This window comes from Alligator sinensis, unplaced genomic scaffold, assembly GCF_000455745.1.
Source record: "Alligator sinensis unplaced genomic scaffold, ASM45574v1 scaffold150_1, whole genome shotgun sequence".
Taxonomy (NCBI): Eukaryota; Metazoa; Chordata; order Crocodylia; family Alligatoridae; genus Alligator; species Alligator sinensis.
This window is the reverse complement of record NW_005841840.1, coordinates 637,930-657,838: the sequence shown is the minus strand read 5'-3', so window position 1 is coordinate 657,838 and position 19,909 is coordinate 637,930. Positions and strand designations below refer to the sequence as shown.

The 19,909-nt window shown below is 39.0% G+C and overlaps 1 protein-coding gene across 1 annotated transcript in view; it reads left to right on the top strand.

Moving 5' to 3' along the window:
* Positions 1 to 19,909, top strand: part of PCDH10 (protocadherin 10) — a 44,284-nt gene that overhangs the window by 2,809 nt on the left and 21,566 nt on the right. The window contains 5 exon segments of the mRNA XM_006039406.3: positions 3 to 182; positions 2,482 to 2,540; positions 3,085 to 3,191; positions 13,322 to 13,627; positions 16,225 to 16,279. Coding sequence (XP_006039468.2) covers positions 3 to 182; positions 2,482 to 2,540; positions 3,085 to 3,191; positions 13,322 to 13,627; positions 16,225 to 16,279 — 707 coding nt within the window.

Below are 19,909 nucleotides of genomic sequence, written 5' to 3'. Positions count from 1 at the left end.
AGAACTACTGCTACCAGGTCTGCCTCACGCCCGAGTCCGCCAAGACCGACCTCATGTTCCTCAAGCCCTGCAGCCCGGCCCGCAGCGCCGACGCCGAGCACAGCCCGTGCGGGGCCATCGTCACCGCCTACGCCGACCAGCAGCCCGACATCATCTCCAACGGCAGCATCCTGTCCAGCGAGGTGAGCCCCTGCTTCTGCCCCCTCCCCTCCCCTCCCCAGTGCTGGCCCCCTTCTCTCCCTGCCCTGTTGCTCTCTCCTTCTCCCAGGCCCCCGGGCTCTTTCCGGGCCACTGAAAAGTTCAGGAGGGTGTGGAGGCCCTGCAACAGGTTACCCAGAGAGGTAGGAGGTGGGGAGTCTCCATCCTTGGAGGTTTTGAAGACCCGGCTAGACAAAGCTTTGGATGGGATGATCTAGTTGGGGGTGGTCCTGCTTGAGGCAGGGGACTGGATCTAGTTGGGGATGGTGTTGCTTTGGGGCAGGGGACAGGATCTAGTTGGGGGTGGTCCTGCTTGGGGCAGGGGACTGGATCTAGTTGGGGGTGGTCCTGCTTTGGGGAAGGGATATTGATCTAGTTGGGGGTGGTCCTGCTTGAAGCGGGGGACTGGATCTAGTTGGGGTGGTCCTGCTTGGGTCAGGGGACTGGATCTAGTTGGGGGTGGTCCTGCTTTGGGGAAGGGATCTTGATCTAGTTGGGGTGGTCCTGCTTTGGGGCAGGGGACTGGATCTAGTTGAAGGTGGTCCTGCTTGTGGCGGGGGACTGGGCTTGATGCCCTCCTTAGGTCCCTTCCAACCCTCACTTTCTAGGATTCTTTTCCTACTGTTTCCTCAGCACCTGCAAGCTCTCTGCTCTCCCACCCCTGACTCTCACCTATCCAGCTGCACTGCAGTTGCCCCCTCCCCAGCCCCAGCTTGGATTTCCTCTCCTTCCTTTGCCTGGGAAGAATTCCTCCCCCACCCCCCACTCCCTTTTTTGAAACCCCCTCCTGTCCCTTTGATGTTAATGCTTCCCTGGTTTTAATCACATGCCCACCAGAGGTAAGTTTGACTTCCCACCGTAGTTTCAGTTGTGACGTTGCTGAAGCAGCACATCACTGTTGAAAGTACTGTGGGAAGCAGTGGCTTCTTTGCATTGGGAGCCAGCTGTGGTGCACTGGACCAGCCTTTCAGAAACAGTCGCAGCCAAAAGCCCACACCATGTGAATTTGAATGAAGCTTACTTAGTGCAGGCCATGTTGATATTTCAAGTTACATAATGACGCACCAGATCTTTTTCTTTTTTTTTTTAACTGGTTGCTGAAAATGAATGCCTTTTCTTTTCTTCTGGGCACTGCTCCTTGCAGAACTGCTGCAACTATCAGTTATGAAATTGCAGAGGCAGTGCACTCAGTTATTTAACACCAAAAGAGTCAAGAGTCTAAATTTTCTTCCAGAAGTCTTTGCATGTATGATTAAGTCTGTGGTGGGGGGAAGGGGAACCTTCCTCCGGGGCTGTGAACACCTCTACACTTGGCAAAAGCTTTAATTAATTTGTGAAGGAAAGTCTTTTGGTTTTTTTAATTAATTTAACTTTTCATGATTCTGGCTAAACAGTTCTTCTGCATACTGAAGCAGGACTTGAAAATTACAATAATCACTAAATAATTGCTCTGAAATCGTGTGTCAAAGCTCAGCACTCCCTCCCATTGTCTGTGTTCTCTATGCTGTATTATGTCCTGGAAACGTATGCGGAGGCTTACTGCTAAGCATTTTGTCTCCACTATGCTAAAGGGTACACCAATACATCTGTGGTGGCGTACCACCCTGAAAGAGGCACGTTATTTCTTAATACTGATTTATTGAGTATTCCAAGGCCAGCTGAGGCATTTCTAAGTCTTATTTTCTTTAAAAACCGTTTCACTCCACAATAAGGTTTTTAAATGCTGGTTTTTCCTGTTGATCCTTCATCAGATGTCTGTAAAAAGGTGACTTCTGTTGTTGTCCTTGGGCTACAGGGTGTCCCTTATTCACCTCTCCCTTCCCCTCCCCCATACCAGAGCCCCCCAGGCTTAGTTCTGTCTTTCCCATGATTTTTCTGTCTCCATTTTGCTTGTACACTGAGGTTTTTTATAGAACATACTCCAGATCAGATTGTAACACCCTTGCTCACAGGGAATAGAGCATTTTTCCCCCCTTCCAGAAGCAGTCCCATGAATTTCAGTGGGACTACTTGTAGTGTCAGATACTACTCAGTGCAAATAAAAGTATCAGATACTGGGCCTCAGTAACTTAGGGAAATCCCTGATTATCGATCTGTGTTCCCACTTGCACAAGTAAGGCCTTCAGGATTTAACTCCTATAGAAAATTTTATTTATGGCTTACCTATAGGTGTACATCTACCACAGAAAATAACTAATGTGCTTGGCTGTTCTGGTGTGCCATGTGCTGTCAATAGTAGTCAAGATATTGAGAGTTCAAATGTTTCCAATTATTTTTTTCTAGACAAAACATCAGCGTGCAGAGCTCAGTTATCTAGTTGATAGACCCCGACGGGTAAACAGGTATGAGCTCCTTATTCCTGGCTTCCCTAATGTGTGCTTTAGCGAGTGTGAATGGGATGCAAAAATGTTCGATACTAGCTAAGCAATGGATAAATGAATTTATTTAGACATGCAATTAAATAAGCAGTGCCAAGTGAATATATCTGAATTATGGGTTGTATGCCATCTGAAAAGAGAGCAAAATCTAATTTTGTACTCATCTCAAACATGCTTTAAATACTTATGAATCACTCTGTAGGTTCTGACAGATAATATTGACTTATCTGAACGCAAATTTAGCTTCCCAGCATAAGCAAATGCTACCAAATTATTTATAACAGCTGCATGTAAGAGAGGTGGTGTAATAATGGCCACTGTCTGGTTCAGTTGGATTATCAGTGCTTGAAAATGCAAGTTTGGTTCATGATGGGCAGACAGGCTGTAGTGCTGCAGAAAGGAGGTCTGGGTGAATGCAGCACCTTGTGTGGCCATGTGATGGCAGAAGAATGTTTTATGAGTTCCTCTTTCATGTTTATTCTAATATTGAGAATCTTTATGTTTCTAGTTCTGCATTCCAGGAAGCAGACATAGTAAGCTCTAAAGACAGTGGTCATGGAGACAGTGAGCAAGGCGACAGTGATCATGATGCCACTAATCGAGGTCAATCCTCTGGTAAGTCTGAGAAAAGAATCTAAATATTTGCTCTTGTAATAAGAAAGCCAGATAGGCTTTCTTATGTGTATCAATAAGTATAAGAATAAATATGAGTTTGCAGGTACACATGCATCATGTATGAAAGGTTATGTTGTTGGGTCAACTTGACATTCCAGCTGAGAGAGTCAGGAGAGTGGCTTTGAACCCTGATCTGCGGGTGTGTTTTATAAGTTATTTTGTATCACTGGCTTTAGGAAACCTTGCACATTAAGGCAAAGTTGTTAGTACATTTTACAGCAGACTACATTTTTTTGAATGACTGATTTGAGGGATTTCAGATCATTAGGTCACTTTGTTTACTAGCAGCTTCAGCTGGCATAGTGTATGAAGCTTAGGGGGGAGTTCCTGGGAGAAAGAATGAGCTTTGGGATTGAGTGACAGTTAGGCTGTTAAGATTTTTGCAGGGGCCTGGTGGAGAGGCACGGAGTGCTTTGAATATGTAATGTCTGATACCTGAAGATTTTTTGAGGATTGTTTATCATTCAGATCAAGGGACTACATGGTGGAACAATCTCCACATTAATGAGCATACGGCCTGTGATGGTCATGTCTTCAGTCCTGTGAAGCGGAAAAAATGTTTAAGCATACTACCATATCATGATAATGTATGGCTTAAAAATGTGTCAAGGAATATAATTACGTGTGGCTGTCTGTCTTTGCTCTTACATTAACATGTTTTTTGGTTTTTTTTAAGATAGCAGTTCAGTGTTTCTGTGGAAATAACTGGCACATTAACATACATGCGCATTTGTGCACATGTGCATGCATCCATGTATGACGCACATATGCAGACACATAGTGCTGATGTTTGACAGTTGGTCACAGTCAGTATAATAAAGGTGTGTGAACCCAAGATAAATTACAGTAGCCATTTTCCCCATTCTTTTACATCCCCTAAAATATTTTGCAGCAAGTGATTGGTGTAAGGTGATTCCCATCTCCCTCACTTTTCACCTTCTTTTCCCCTCTTGGCAGTTTCAGGAGCATCAAGGCAAAAAGGCAGCCCTTGCCTCACCTGGGCCAGGAGCTGGTCCTGCCAGGACTCCCTGCTTTGCTAGTGTGCTGTGCCTTCTCGCTGCTTTTGCCACTGTCCTTTTACCATGGGAAACCCAGACACTAGAGAGAAAGAAGGCCACTAAGAGCCCCTTTATATTGCTGCAAGTCATTAATATGCAGACCTAATCAGACTTGAGAAGAGCCAAGAGTCTCCGGAGCTCTCTGCTCCTTGCAGGGCTTCATGCTAAGTGAACAGAGCATCTATTTTGTGTCTGGGAACCTGACAACAAACCAGGTCTTGCCAGAAGTTTACATCTGAACACAGAGCCTCTTTCATTTTTGGCCTATATATGGCGTATGATTTATTGTTGTCTTAAAAAGCCATGCATTTAGCCTCCCCCACCCATTCTTTTGCAGAGTTTCTGATGCAGCAATCAGTGCTAGAGAGTTATAAAAAGCTCCCTCTCCTCCTCTCTCCCTCTCTGTGGTTTTTTGTTTTTTTTTTGGTTAGCTGCATTTAATTTTTTTTTTTACATGTTTTACTGCAGCACTCATCTCAGTGAACATTTCAATCAGTTTAGGCCCTCAACATAATGAACCATAATAACCAAACAGGAGAGAAAAGAATAAACATCTGCAAAAGGGGCTGGATTTGAAAGACTGATGGTGGGAATATAATCACATAGCTGCACATCAACCAAAAGCTGTTTTATTTTAGAAGCATCCAGTGCTGCTGTTATAATTATGCTTTAGTTCTTTTTTTCACTTCCTTGTAAAAGAACTACAAGTTACACATGAACATTGGAGTCTTTCTCAAGCTTGATACCAGTTCTTAGCCTGTGTGCGTGTATTGTTTGCTTGTTTGTTTTTAACAAATTAAGAAACAAAACTGATTTGTTATTTGAAGGTCATTTAATTTGTTGTTGAGTTCTCTTTTTCAGTAATGGCTTAATAGGCTCATACAATTAAAGCAGAGCATAGATACAACTAAATTACATTTGTCAATCACTTTTTGATCTAATCAAAATTCTTTTTTTTTAATTGAAAACTCGAACACACCTCAAACAAAATCCAGTTTTTATAAATTGCTACAATGCATCTAGGGTAATTTGCATAAAGATTTTTACAATTCATGTTCTAAATATGTACATGTATGGTACACCAAAAATATCTCCTGATATACTGGGTACGTGTATTATAGTCTACTGGAAGCCCTGGCCTGAATCCTGCTGTCACTGCACAGGACAGCACTTCCTCATTAACATCAGTGATGACAAAGAGAGCTTCAATATTAAATCTTCACTCATGCTCTTAGTATTTCTCAGTGGATTTGAGGAAAGGGTGAGAGTAAATCTTCTTTGAACTTAAATGGCTTGACGGAATATAATGTTTGAGGTCCTTCTTGCTTGATTTGTTTTAAATGCTGCTCCTCTTTATTTGATTCTTTCTAATTTAGCAGACGGAAAACACAGTGATTGATTGAATGGCTGAATACTGGCCTAGGCAAACAGAAAACATAATAGTTCATGTCTGCATTTTGATGATCAGCATAACCTCAGTGAAAAATTATGTGGGGGATTAATGTGGTGCTAAATGGGGCCCCCTTAGGCTGCTGCTTTCTTGACTTCTGATCTAAATGTTATTGTTTCCCATCTTTTTGCCTCAGCATCTGTCTATTTTTTCCTTCCCTTAATTCTTTATTTCTTCCTACCCTTTCCCAGTCTTTTTTTCCCTTCAATATTCCTTCTCATTTTGCTGTCATTGTACTTTTTTTTTTCTTTTTTATATTAGTAGCTGCCACAGTATAGTATAGCATCATATATCTGTCCAGAAATCCTTTATAAATGATTCTGGCTGAAGAATACAATTTATGCTTTAGCTAGTTCCACTGTTTACCTGGAAAACATTTTTGCAGTTTACATACTGTGTGACCTCTCCTTCTGTCATTAGCTATCCACTGCTTAGACCAGGAGACTATTGAAGACAGTGGATTATCAGTTGGAAAACATGGCACTGATGCTTCTACACAAACAGTTTTTCACGTAGCACAACTTTTTACAAATCACATTGAACTAACCTTTTACATATTACTGGCAAGATTCTCAGCTCATAAAAAAAACAGCAAGAACAAAAACCTGTTGTGCCATGGACTGAACTGAACATCTTTATTCTTCTTTTAAATGTGTCTTCTTAACAGTGATTGAATTTAAAGCTACTGAAGCGTTCGTTCTTGAGTCTATCTGTGTTAGATACCTATATGGGCCCAGTACTATACCATCTGAGTACATCACAGTCTTTAATGTATTTATATTCCCCCAACCACCGTAAAGTAGGGAGAATTGTTATCCCCATTTCACAGTTGAGGAACTGAGGCATACATAAATGAATAGAGAGATTTTCAGCAGGGCTTACATTGATTTGATTATAGTTGGGCATCTAAGCTGTTATGAAAATCCCCTTATAACTGACTTTCCCTAGGTCACATGGGGAATACTTGGAAGAGCAGGGAGTGGAGTTTCCTGAAATCCAGGCCAATACCCTTCTCACCATACCTTTCTTCCTCACTAGAGTCTTAGGCTCAAGATAGAGGACTGGATTTCCCCAGGGACAAAGCTTTATTTTGGGATCCTGCAGAGGTACAAGCCCATTGCCCCATCCTAAGTATCTGTGAAGAACCAAGATAAAACTTTCTCCCCACCCTTCCCCCTATTCCAATAATTCAGCTAATTCAAGCTAATTGTCCATTCAAGCTTCATGTGCCCGTTTTGATGGGAGTCAAAGTCCAGAACACTCAGCCCTGAGAGAAACTGGCTGTTTTTAGCCCTACAGACAACAGTCTGAATTTATTTGTAGAAAAGTTCCTTTATCAACTTATGAATGTACTTCAATCATGTTCTGGGTTTTCTTCCTACCTTGACATTTTTGGTCTTTCTTCTGTGGCTGCTGTCACACGTTAAACATAAGGCTGACTAAGTGCAGTTAAAACACAAGCAGGGGCACAGTCAGGCAGTTCAGTACATACTAAATGCCCTCCTGGCATTGGGGGTCATCTTCTACAGGTGTTAACTTAAATAGGTCATTACAGTGCACTGATATGCAACTGTTGCAGCTGAACTTGTGACACCACCCGGAGGCTGTCAACATGGATACCAGTCAGTGCACTGTGTGTACATGTGCCTTTAAGTAATATAGTATAGACACCTGTCCTCTAAGCCTTGGATTGATGCCATCAACTCAGCTCATGTAGCTGGTTACCAACTAACCATCTGGTAACAATCGTTTTCAAACATGGCATTTGTACTCAGGATCTGAGCAATTCTGTTCAACATTCAATTTACGTTACAAATTTAAAAGAACGTTTTAAAAACATTTGTTGGGTATATTTTCTGGCAGAAGTGTATGATAAACACTGCAGATATAAAGCTATTGTCCCATTAGCAAGCATACCCACCTGATTTGCAGCCTATTTGAATGATTCAGTACCAGGTGGAATAAGTTGGCGATATAGACAGAAATCTCTAAAATTAGTCCTCTCTTGCTATGTCTAGAACAACCAACTCAAGACTGGGCTATTGTGACATGCTTGTATGTGGGACTGCCTGTATGGACCATGTGGAAAGCTTTAATCGGAGCAGAACATAGTAGCCCATTTTCTGACGGGGCGGGCTATAAAGGGCTACCGCTGGACATTAGTCCAGTGTTCTAGATCAGTGGTTTCCAAACTCTGACAGATTGTGCGCCACCAGTTTAAAACAATACAACCTTAAGTATCACCAGCCCATTTTTGTCATATAAAGTAATTATAATAAATCTGTTAATGCGTACCACTGATAGGTTGTCTGTGTACCACTGGTGGTACACAAACCACAGACTGGGAACCGCTGCACTAGAGTCTGCAGTGGTCCCCATATCTTTCTAGGCACAATTCAAGGTGCTGCTTTTAACCTGTAAGACCTTAAACAGTCTGGGTCCTACACACTTAAGGGGCTGCCTTCTGCCTTATGTGATCCCTAATGCTGAGAACAACCTCCTGCAAATACCATCAGGGCACCAGGTTCATTTGGCTAAGGTGGGTGGGCATTTTGGGAGTTGTTCTTCTGGAACTTTCTCTCCCTTGTGATCCATCACAGCCCACGCCTGGACATTCTCCAGACTGTAGAGCCGTTTTCAATTTGAATAGGTCTTAAGCAGGCAGGGTTAAAATTGTTCTGTTACGTACTGTTTTGTTTTAATCTTTTTTTTATGTTTTCATAATTTATCTGGTTTTTAGAGTAAGCTGCTTTATGCTTCTTTTGAGGAGGGTGACGTACGTCTAATAAAACGAGCAGGGGGTTGGACTAAATTACCTCTCCAAGTTCCTTCCAAATCTATTTTTTATGATTCTAAAGACATCTGATTGTATATGTAAGAATGAAGGTGCAAGCTGTGACATTCTCCTGCACCCTCTAGACAAGTGATTTGTGGAACAGCTTTGGCAGAAGTTGAAAGATCCGGGGATGCAGAAGAGGCACCACATTGCTATTGTCAGGGGAGAAGAGATTAAGAAACTTAAGAGAAAAAAAATCTAGGCATAAAGACACAGAGAAAGCCTCTATTCCTTTCCAGCCTATACGAAGTGAGAGGTAAATCCTAGTTTGAAGAACACTTGGTTAAAGAGCCTATTTAGATAAATTAAAATAAGATTGAACACAAAGAAAAAATGGCTTAGAAAAAGCGATTTAATTTTAACTGAATGTGTTTACGTTCTTATCAACCTTTGTATCTCAGTGATCCAGATTAGGCTTTGAAGTTCATATCTGGAAGAGTTGAATGCTAGAAATGTTTAAGTGTTTATTCACGCTATTGTACACATGGCAGTTGTACGGAAAGCAACATCCACTAATATTACCTACCTTTTCCATAATACATTTCTAATAGATCTCAAAAGAGGTCAGGGACAGGTTTCCTATTTTATAGGCAGGAAAATGGAGACATAGGGAGGTGAAGTGACTTGCCCAAGGTCATCTAGCAGCCTGGAAAAGAGACCTGGGAATAGAAACCTGTACTTCTAATGCCAGTCCAATATTGATCCACTAGCCCACATGGCCTCCTTCTCATAGCAGAAGAATATAGTAAACATAATCTAATGATTAATAAAAGCAAAGACTGTAGAAAATAGCACAGATTGAAAAAACAGACTACAGTTATTTTGTTAACTTTTTTTTTTTGTTTTCAGTTTTAATTACACCATTAGCATCAAGAATATGTTTGAATATATTCATTTATTACTTTGAAGGTTTGATATATGAATCTGTTTTCTTCATTAAATTAAGAAAGAATAAATTATTTAAAATACATTTCTGCTATAAAAATTATATCTAAAGAGGTTCTTTCATGCTAACTGGCATACATATTCATATACATTTTCATTTTCTGTTTCTGAAATAATGGGAAATATTCATTTTAGAAAGTCAACTGCATTAGTAATCGGAATCAAACTCAATTCTAGAAATTCAGATTAAGAATGAAAATTTCCTCCTTAACTGCTGCCCTGTTTTTTCTTTTCTTTTCCTTTTTTTTTAATAGGGCAGTTAATGCAGCAGGTGAATTTACTTGCTGTTCTTTGACCCATCTAGTAACTAGATCTAATAAAGTAGGGTAGGGAATGTGTTCCAGGTCTTTTTTCCATGCAGTTTTACATATATATTGTATTTAAAATCTCACAAAGTTTATCATGTATCATTATTTGAGTGTTCTGTGTATCTTTTTAGAAACCATCATTGTTAATTCATAGCACATACTCATCTTTAAAATCTCGAGTTTCATCTGTATGTAAGACTTCATATTTTTAATTCAATTATAGTATATGGTATTTCTCCACTGTGGGTTTGCAATTATGATGAATAGTTTCATCCAGAAAGACTATATACCTAGCGATATTTATGAGGAAGATGAGATGGAAGTGTTATACTGCTGAATATTTCTTTTTGTTAGAAATCAAGAATATGGTTCCTGGTTTACGAAGGAGTTGTGCGCCAGATGCCTTATTTCTTCTTCTGTGATATAGCTCCCTTCTCTCAAAAGAGACAACCCTTTTCCTTTCACTATTCGTTCAAGTATTGAGTACTGTCAGTTAGAAGCAGTATGAGATAATGTCATCCCATTATCCCTTTTAAAAAAGGGAAAAAATATATAGCCTGCTACTATATCATAGTTAATAATCATGAGTATAGGGGCCAATGTGATTTCAAAATCTGGGTACCAGTTTGAATATACTGCATTGTAAAAATATTATTACCAAAGGGCTGAATTTTGCTCTTACTAAAGCCTGTTGGAATTTTGCCATTTCTGCTGGGGAAGCAATAAGAAGTCCTGATCCTTTCTGAACATGTCATTCCTTTCCTACCTACAGATACATGCATTTGAATTCCAGCTATCCATTCCAGCTATAGCTATTACTATCCTGTACATGTGTGCATGCTTGTGCGTGCGTGTGTAATCCTCTTTTGGTAGCTTCCGTTTCCTTCAAGAGGAAAAATAATGTTTGTTATATAAGATACACATTTCAGGCCTCCTCCTTTCTTTCTTTCCTTCATTTATTTAAAATGGTGATTTGGTGTGGCTATAACATCGTTTTGATAATAAGCTGTTATATAATACTACCTATTCAGTACACTGCAATAGGCAAGCAGAAATCAGAAAAAAATAAGTAGTAGTATCAAGATAGACAAATTTTGCAGTGTAACAGATGGTATAAAAGCAAAATGGTAAAATAGGAGGTAATGTACCAAGGGAAAAATAAATTCAAGGAGAGAAAAAGGTCTGCCCTTGAACAAATAGCTAAAGCTCTCCCTACCTACTGGTGAAAAGAACACAGTTTAATACTTATCCTTAAGCTTTTCTGTCTCTCTCTCACCACCATTCAGTTTCAGAAACTATTCAATGTAGTTGGGATAGCAAAATGTAATTTGTAAAAAAATTCCTTCATAAGGTTGGAATATTACTGGTTTATGTGTGACTTTAGGTAACAGCAAAACTGAAAATATCAGTTTGATTTAAATGTTGCCAGTATTTTCTGGGCTGCCAAAGTCTCTGACACACAAAATATGTTTGGCCCTGTATAGAATTACTGTTCTTTGAACAGTTCTAATACTGACTTTTGAAGTAATAGTATACATTCACTATTTTTAAAAATATATAACTGTAAACCTTCATTCCCAGGGTTTTCTTGTTTTTTATTTTTGAATCTCTTTTTGTGATAGACGTTACCAGCATGCCATCAAGGACTAAACTAGCCAGCTGCCTCCTGAACTATTTGTATGTCTTGCATGCTGTTCCTTTTCTGATTCCTTAATCCAAACTGCAGTGCACGTTTGCATTCCTCAACAGCTCACTGATCAGTAATTTATTTCCAGACTACTGCATATCAATTATCAATGGAGGGTTATAATCGAAGCCAGACTTAATATTGCACATAACATAATATAAAATAAAAAGTCATTGTAAAGTGAGATTAATCTGTAATATAAAGCTTTTCTTTTTCTTCCTTACCATCTACCTAAATTACTTCTCTTAGTTTTCAGGTACCTGTTGATCACTCACAGGCAATTCTTTGATGAAAACAATGTTTTTCATAATGAGAGATAACACATAACTATAACTAATATAAATCAAATTATGCAGAAATGTGGCAGGATTCTAAACACTAATTGTTACCCAAGAGATAAAGCTAATCAAATTCTCTATAGTTTCGACTGGTGAATGAGCTACATTACATGAATATTGTTACAGATGTTGAAAAATTTCCCCATTTTTCTCGTTGTGAGTTATGGCACATTTTTGTAAACCTAATGCACTAGTTGTAAATACAGTATTTATAACTGATTTTGTTCCATGTTGATGCATACCTATTCGAAGACATTCAGTTTCTCTACAAATAATGGGAAAAGAGGAGAGAAGGGATGGCATTATTTTGTACTCTCTCTCAATGCTACCAAAAATCAATGGGAGAAAATAGTGGATATTTCTTTCTACTTCAAGGACTTTTACTCTGTCCTCAAGGAATCTAATCCAAAGACTTAAGGAATCACAGTCAGGAAACATTCCACTGGAATGCCTCTCTGCAGGTAGTCAATGGTAGGACTGCTTGTCATTTGAAATCTTAATAGCTTTAAAGGACTTGTAAGCAAACAGTTTTGTGTTGGCAGGGACAAGTGTTTGCTGATATAGAGGAAGCAATAACACATTTGTCAATAGTATCTGCAGCCATGTCACTGGTCTACAGCTAACTTTGCACCACTAATTACAGTAAATTACAATAGGATTCTCTCCAGTTATTAGGGTAACTTGATAATAGGAAGGGATGTCCTTGTGGCAATGATGATAACAAACTCCAAAGGAATGGTGGAAAGGACAGACTTAGTCAGATTGAAAGCTAAAATGTTGGCTACACACAGATACCTATTTTATCAGAGCTACTTTTAATAATTTGTAGGGTCTGTCTACCTATATTTTCATACATGATCAGCTACTTTATGGTAGGCTTTATCTACCTGTATTTTCAAACATGCACATACAGTTACTTTATAGGATTCATTAGCATTCTGTTTCAGAAGTGAAATCTGATTCCTTAGTAGTGATAGTTCATTCTTTTGGCAAGATCCATATTCATCAGTAATTTTTCCCCCAAAGAGTGATTTCTTCATGCCATTTTGGCATTATGAAACAAGTTTCTGCCATCATCTACAAGCTGAGTTCATCTTGTGCTTGAAGAGATTTATGTAGTAATATCCATAAGAGATTTTAATTTTAAACCTCATCATCACCCTTCTTCTCTCTCTTTCTCTCTCTCTCTCTCTCTCTCTCTCTCTCAATCTCCCCGTTTTTCCCCACAGCACGATGCTCCAGTACTTTCTCTTTTTAAAATGGTGACTTTGACTTGTGAAGACCAAATAATCAGCTCTTTTGTTGGTGGGATGATCAGAGTAGAAATAGTTTTCAGAGGATTTCTCTTCATAAAGCTCTTTCATCCACCATGTATTTTCTCCTCTGTCAGCCGTGGGTCATGATGCTGAAGCTTATATCTGTAGTTTCTTTCTCTCTCCTGCTTGCAGGCATGGATCTCTTTTCCAACTGCACAGAGGAATGTAAAGCACTGGGTCACTCAGATCGATGCTGGATGCCTTCCTTTGTTCCATCCGATGGACGCCAAGCTGCAGATTACCGCAGCAATCTGCATGTACCTGGTATGGACTCTGTTCCAGACACTGAAGTGTTTGAAACACCAGAAGCCCAGCCTGGGGCAGAAAGATCCTTCTCCACCTTTGGCAAAGAGAAGGCCCTTCACAATACTCTGGAGAGGAAGGAGTTGGATGGACTGCTGTCTAATACACGAGCGCCTTACAAACCACCATATTTGAGTAAGTACTATTCAAAAGGCTGTGTGAAAGTGTTCCCTTTGTGGGACTAAAACTTGATTCACCACCATTCCTCACTAGGAATAGTGGAGACAGATCTTTGGAGGCAAGGTGAAAAGTTGATTCCTCTTGGATTAAGGCACTATGGAAGAGGGCAGTGTTGAAAGTATTTAAAAAGGAAAAGGTTTTGTTTAATTTATTAAGACACAGTTGGTAAAAGTAAAAATATAATTAGTGTTCTTTTATTTTTTGGAAGATGAAATGTATTGGAAGGTTCCTTGCACTACTTTTTGAAAGAGGTGCATACTAGACTAAACACTTCTGAAGTACAAAATGAAGGCAGGCAAAGGGTCTTCTGCATTCTAAATACTCTTAAACTACTTCTTTTTTCTTATTGATACTAAGCATATCACTTGACCAAACAACACTTTTACAATACTGCTTCTTTGCTAAAATTAGGCATTGTGGAAAGCAGCAGATGAGTTATTTCTTTTTTTTTCCCCTCTCTGTTTCCACTGTCTCCCTTTCTGGTCCTCAACCTATATGATTATCAACTTTTCTGTTGTAGTCAACACTTTGTCTTCTGAATTCTTGCCTTTTTGTTTTAGTCATCTTCATGATCATGGTTAATTGATACAGAGAGTGTATAGACCCAGAAAGGACACTTCATTTTGGAATCTGAGCCAGATGAAGAACATTATCTAAGACCAAAGTATTCCTTTAATTTACCTCTATATCTACTTTGACTTGAAGAGTTTGATACTTGCCAATCTGTATTTCTGAAGTCAAGGAGGACCTTATTTTAATAAACACCCTCTTAAAGCAACAGAGATATCTTAAATCATTATGTCAGGCAAGTAGATATTGCTCAGAGTTGGCTTTATATTAATTTATGTTTTAAATTAATTTGGTGATTGTAAAATACGCTGCAGTGATAGCCTTGGAAACTGAAGTCCTTTGTTTGTACAGACAGAAATAGTGCTTGCTTCTCTTTTTCTTTCTCTGCTCTGCCCTGATAGTCTTACCTTTCAAAGTGTAAAAATAGTTCAGTCTTGCCTATTCAATCCATTGACTCTCTGTTGGGTCTACCAAAAAGCTGACAAATTGTGATGTCAGTTTTATGATCTGAACTTTAAAAAAAAGCAAAAAACAAACAAACAAAAAAAGGAAACACCTCATTCCATGTAGAACAAAATAGAAGCCATTGCCTACTAGTAAACTTTCCTTTTTTTCTGACTATTTCCCTATAGTTTGCTCACATCTCAGTTTCCCATAATACTTGAGCTCATTCTATCACGGTGGGTTATTTTTTATTTTATTTTTACATTTTAATTAAAATCTGTTTTACAGTTTTATAGCATTGCCATACAAATCGTGACAATACACCTGTTCTTGTTCAATTTTAGTAAAATTATTATTGGGAAGATTCTTTTGTATGGCCAAATTGATGCTTTTGTTTATTTCTTACAGGTTTTGGAGTGCAATTTTTTTTTTTTAATCAATATGCTATTTTCCTGTTAGTTTAGTTTATACTTCAGTTAAATTAGTATAATTGATTATGTTTGTCAGTCTGGTAACTAATTGTTCCATACTTTATAGTTTACTTTCTTCACATAACATGGCATGAGACTATAAAATATAATTCAGTTGGCTTTGGCACAAAGTCCAATAATATTGGTGAGTGGTATGATTTGAGTTATACTAAGCAGAATTAAAGCTGGAATTTGAATTTCACTGAACCTCAAAACTAAATCTACAATGAGAACACATATTTCTGACTTGTGTTTCCCTTATATTTTTCTTTGGTATAATTTTAGATTAAACATGCATAGGAAGTACCAGGGGAAAAAGCAGGGGGGGGGGGAATGAAAATAGTACCGTGTAGACCTTGGCAAATATTTTATATAATAAAAACAATGCTAAGAGAGAAGTTACGCTCAGCTTAGTTCTAAGAAACACACAGTAGTTGATTCAGGAAGCGATTATAGTTGAGTCATTAAGTAATTGTGACCACAATATAATTAGGTTCAGCATCCTTGTGGGAAGAATTGTACCCCAAATTATGGTGATACCAGACTTTAGAAAGGGTAGTTTAAAGCACAAACAAACCAACAACAACAGCAAAAATCCCAAGGTGGTTAGAAAGGATCTTGAAGGGAAGACACTATATTCAGAACTATTCTCAGCACGGATTGTTCTTAAGCATGCAATAATAGCATGGCAACAACATGTATGCTTTAAATGTAAAGAAAAAAGGAAGGCAAGGGAAAAAAATCAGTATTGTTAAATTGCAAGGGAAAAGTTATTTTAGTCCAATGTTATCTATTGAACAAACAGAAGAGAAAAAGATTATTAGCATTAGTAAAGCCAATAAAAAGGAGCATACACTACAACAGGCAAACTTTAAGATGGAAATTAAGAGAAATGAATTACTTTTTAGAGCCAACAGCCAAAGGCATGAAAATGAATGAAAACATTCCTAGCATATGAGAAGTAGGAACCCTGTGAGAGAACTAGTGAATCTCTTGAGCCACAATTAGTAAGGGTAAGCACACTGAAGAGAAGCTGAATGTTTTGTTTTGTTTTTTTCCCCGCATCAGTCTTTAATGGAGAGAGCATTAGGGAGATACCTGCTTGCAGACCAGCTTTTTTCAGGTAAATATTTGATGCTGGGTTTTGAAAATATGAGATTCTGGGGGGAAAAAAGGCAATAATAGATAGAAACATGGTATTAAGACACTCTATGGCTGCTTGCAAATGTTGAAAACAAAACAAAAAACAGTGCTCTACTCTAAACTCCGCACACCCCCACACAGAGCCCAGGGCATGTCCAGGAGAGGCATTTCATTAGTTGGGCCCAGCTCACCCAATGTCTGTATAGATCAGGTGCTTTAGTGTGGCTTTTGGGGTGTTTTTATCTAATAGCTGATTGAATCTGCTGAGCTGGGTCAAAGTAACACACTACTGCTTCAAGTAAAGCATGGGTTTTTTTGTTCATTTTTTTTTTTTGACATCTGCAAGCAGCCTATATTCTTAGAAAAAGTTAAAATGAAATGTGGAATTTATGACGGCCATTGTAGTGGGTGGCTGCAGTTGTACTTGTAATTAAAAAGAGATGTTTGTGAACTTGGAAATACAGCCCAGTGAGCCAGTTCTAAAGCAAATGGTTAAAATGAGGATGACAGAATAATATAAAATAATGGCAGCAATAGGAACAAACTGTCCATCTGTGTTGGAAAATTAGAATTTTTAAGGGTGGGTAAAAGAGAACTGTTAGAGATTATTTTACCTCTCACCCCATGACTCGCATAGTTACTTTAGTACTATTTGTGAAACAATTATGAAATGTTTAAAAAAAATTCAGAAATAATGTTAAACATTAGAAACAAGCTAAGAGACAGAGAAAAAATACTCAGGATAAATGGAATGTTTTCAGCTTCAGCAAAACTTGAACAGGGGGCTCTGTAGGGGTCTGGGCTGGGACCCATACTGTTTGGTATTTCTTAATGGTGTGAAAAAGGGGATAAAAATGGAGAGAGAGAAATTTTTAGATAATAGAAAACTATTTAACTCAGTCAAAACTATAGTGGACTATGAAGAGCTTCAGAGTGACTTTAAAAAGCTAGGAGAGTAGAAAGGAAATGCATTCTGTAAGGAGTAATTTGAACTATTCATGTACCTTTAGGTATTATAAAATACCACTGAGGAAAAACACTGTGAACAGTTTAATGAAAAGTGTGTGGCTAATGTACTGTGCTAGTCAGAATAACAAACAAAATACTACATTGTAAAAAGAATAAAATAGAAAATGTGTTTCAAAATCTGTAATACCATTAAATATACTTCTTTATCCTATCTCTGTGTTCATCTATTGGTCATCTACTGAATCTGAAAAAAAATAGATATAGCCTAACAATCAGAGGCATAAAATACTTCAATGGAAAAAAGAACCAAAATGATTAGCACTAATTAATTGAGAGAAGATATAAGAGGGAACACGAGGAATATAGGTTAACAGATATGGGCAGATCTAGGATTTAGTAAAGAGGGATGTGGCACACTGTCCCTCAGACCTTGATGGGGGCAAGGTGTGCTGGGAGCCTCCAGACCAACAGGCAACACTGGAGGATAGGGCAAGGAGCAGGTACATGAAGGGAGGGGACAGGACCCCTGCTCATTCCTCTCTTCTCCCTTTCCCCACATCCTCTGCTGCAGGGAGCAGGTGTTGGAAGGAAGAACCCACCCTCTGGTGCTGCTGTGTCCGGCTGAGCCCAGCACCCTGTGCAGCTGCTCCCTGCAGCCCTCAGCTGGAGCAGGACAGGATTGGCTCTTGGGCTGCTTCTGTACCTATGTCAGTCAGGGACAGCAGTGGTGGGAGGCAGGTTCCTCCTCCCAGCTCCTGCTCCTGGTGAGAGGGAGACATGGTGGGGGAGCAGCAATGTGTAGCAGTGTGACTGCTGTCACTGTCCCCTGCCAGGCCTGGCACCCCATGAAGCATCAGCCTATGGCTGGAGTGGGCCAGGAGAGACTCTGGGACTTCCCCCATGCTTGGCTCAGCAAGGGACAATGGTAGTGATGGCAGGCTTGTGCCTACCCCCTAGCACCTTGTGTCCCATTCTGGCTTAGCAGCTCCAGCTACAAGGAGAGTCTGCATAGAGCTCCGGGTTTAGTTGGAGAGAATGGGGACAGAATGGGGGGGAAGTACAACTGCATTGCTGCACCCCTCTGAATCTACCTCATATAAAGGAAGACACTACAAATATAAAGTATATGTTCCCATTTACTGTTTATTATAACATAAGAATGAGGGGACAACAGAAACAGTCAATTTTAAAATAGGAATACTTGTGATGCAGTTTAAAAAGAAATATGTGTGACACAATTTCCATCGGTTAATTAATAATTATTGCCATAGGATATAATTTAAACTGGGACATAGGAGTGTATTTAAAAAAAAAAAATGAATCAGATGATTATTTGAATAACTGAGACTATCAGCAATTACAGTGAAAATGTATAAAGGATGTAAATCCTTATGTTTCAAATGGCTTAAAAGAAATCCTCTGTGAGCATCTAGTAAAGATTCTTGCACTGTTAGCTTCCCCAGGTAAGCCATGACACTTCAATATAGTAATTTCTATGTTCATATAAATTTATCTTTTTTTTTTTCCTAATGGAAAACCAGGTGCAGATTACTATATCTTCAAATCACTTAATTGATTATTTAATAGAAATCAAAACAGAAACAACATGCTGAATTTGGCCAAAGCAAATTCATCAACCAAATGCATATTTATAGAGAAAAAATGCATTTTTTTCAGAACTGTAAATTTGTTTAAATGAAGTGTAGCCCTCCTTTTTTGCTCTGCTATTAGTTGGTCATATTTTTTGTTACTATTATTAATATTACTGTAGTGCCAAGTTACCAATTAAGGATCAGGCCCTATTTGTGTTGGGTGTTGGTCATACCACATATTATAAGAAATTGTCTTAGCTCTTAAGAACATAAACTAATTTCTAAAACAATGATTATTCAGAAGGTGTAAAATGAAGTAGCTCCCTGAGTCCAGTGGAGGTATGCTGATTCAGAGTAGCTCAGGATATGACCATTACATTTGAAATTCCTTTATAACTCTTTTTTCAACAAGCTTGTATTTCTTCTGGGTCATGGAAATGAATTTTAAGTCTTTCTTTTATACTTTCATTCCTACAATTTTTTTGAGATCAATAGACAACCATAAGGGAGACAAGTACAGCATGGTCACTAGCAATGCTAGGTAGTGGTAACATACACCAAGGCTTTGTTTATCTTGACACTTTAAAGGGTGCGAACCAACTTCCCAGGGTAGTGCCCTAACCAGTAGATCATCAACTAGACAGGACTCTGCTTCCTCTATACCATCTGTTGAAACTAGGTGACCAGGCAATCTAGGTTTATGGAGCAGAAGAGGACAAGTCAGATGGAGCCTACTTCTGTGGTCCAGTTAGCTAGGTATTATGTCTGGAGGGAGTCTTTGATTCTGGGTCCTGCTTCTAATGCTGTTTCTCCAGGTTATCTAATGCAAAATACGTCACTTATACTAAAGTAAATCTGGATACTGCCACTGAAAAAGAATGGCTTTCCCTAGATTATTCTATGGTGGGGTGTTTAAAATCACCCTGTGTCCTGAGCTGGATCCAGACCATGATGCTGTTCATGAGCCAGACGCAGCTCAAGACATAGGGCCAAGCACAAGGGGGGTGGGGTAGGATCCAGCATGGCATACAGGGCAACAGCAGGAGTGC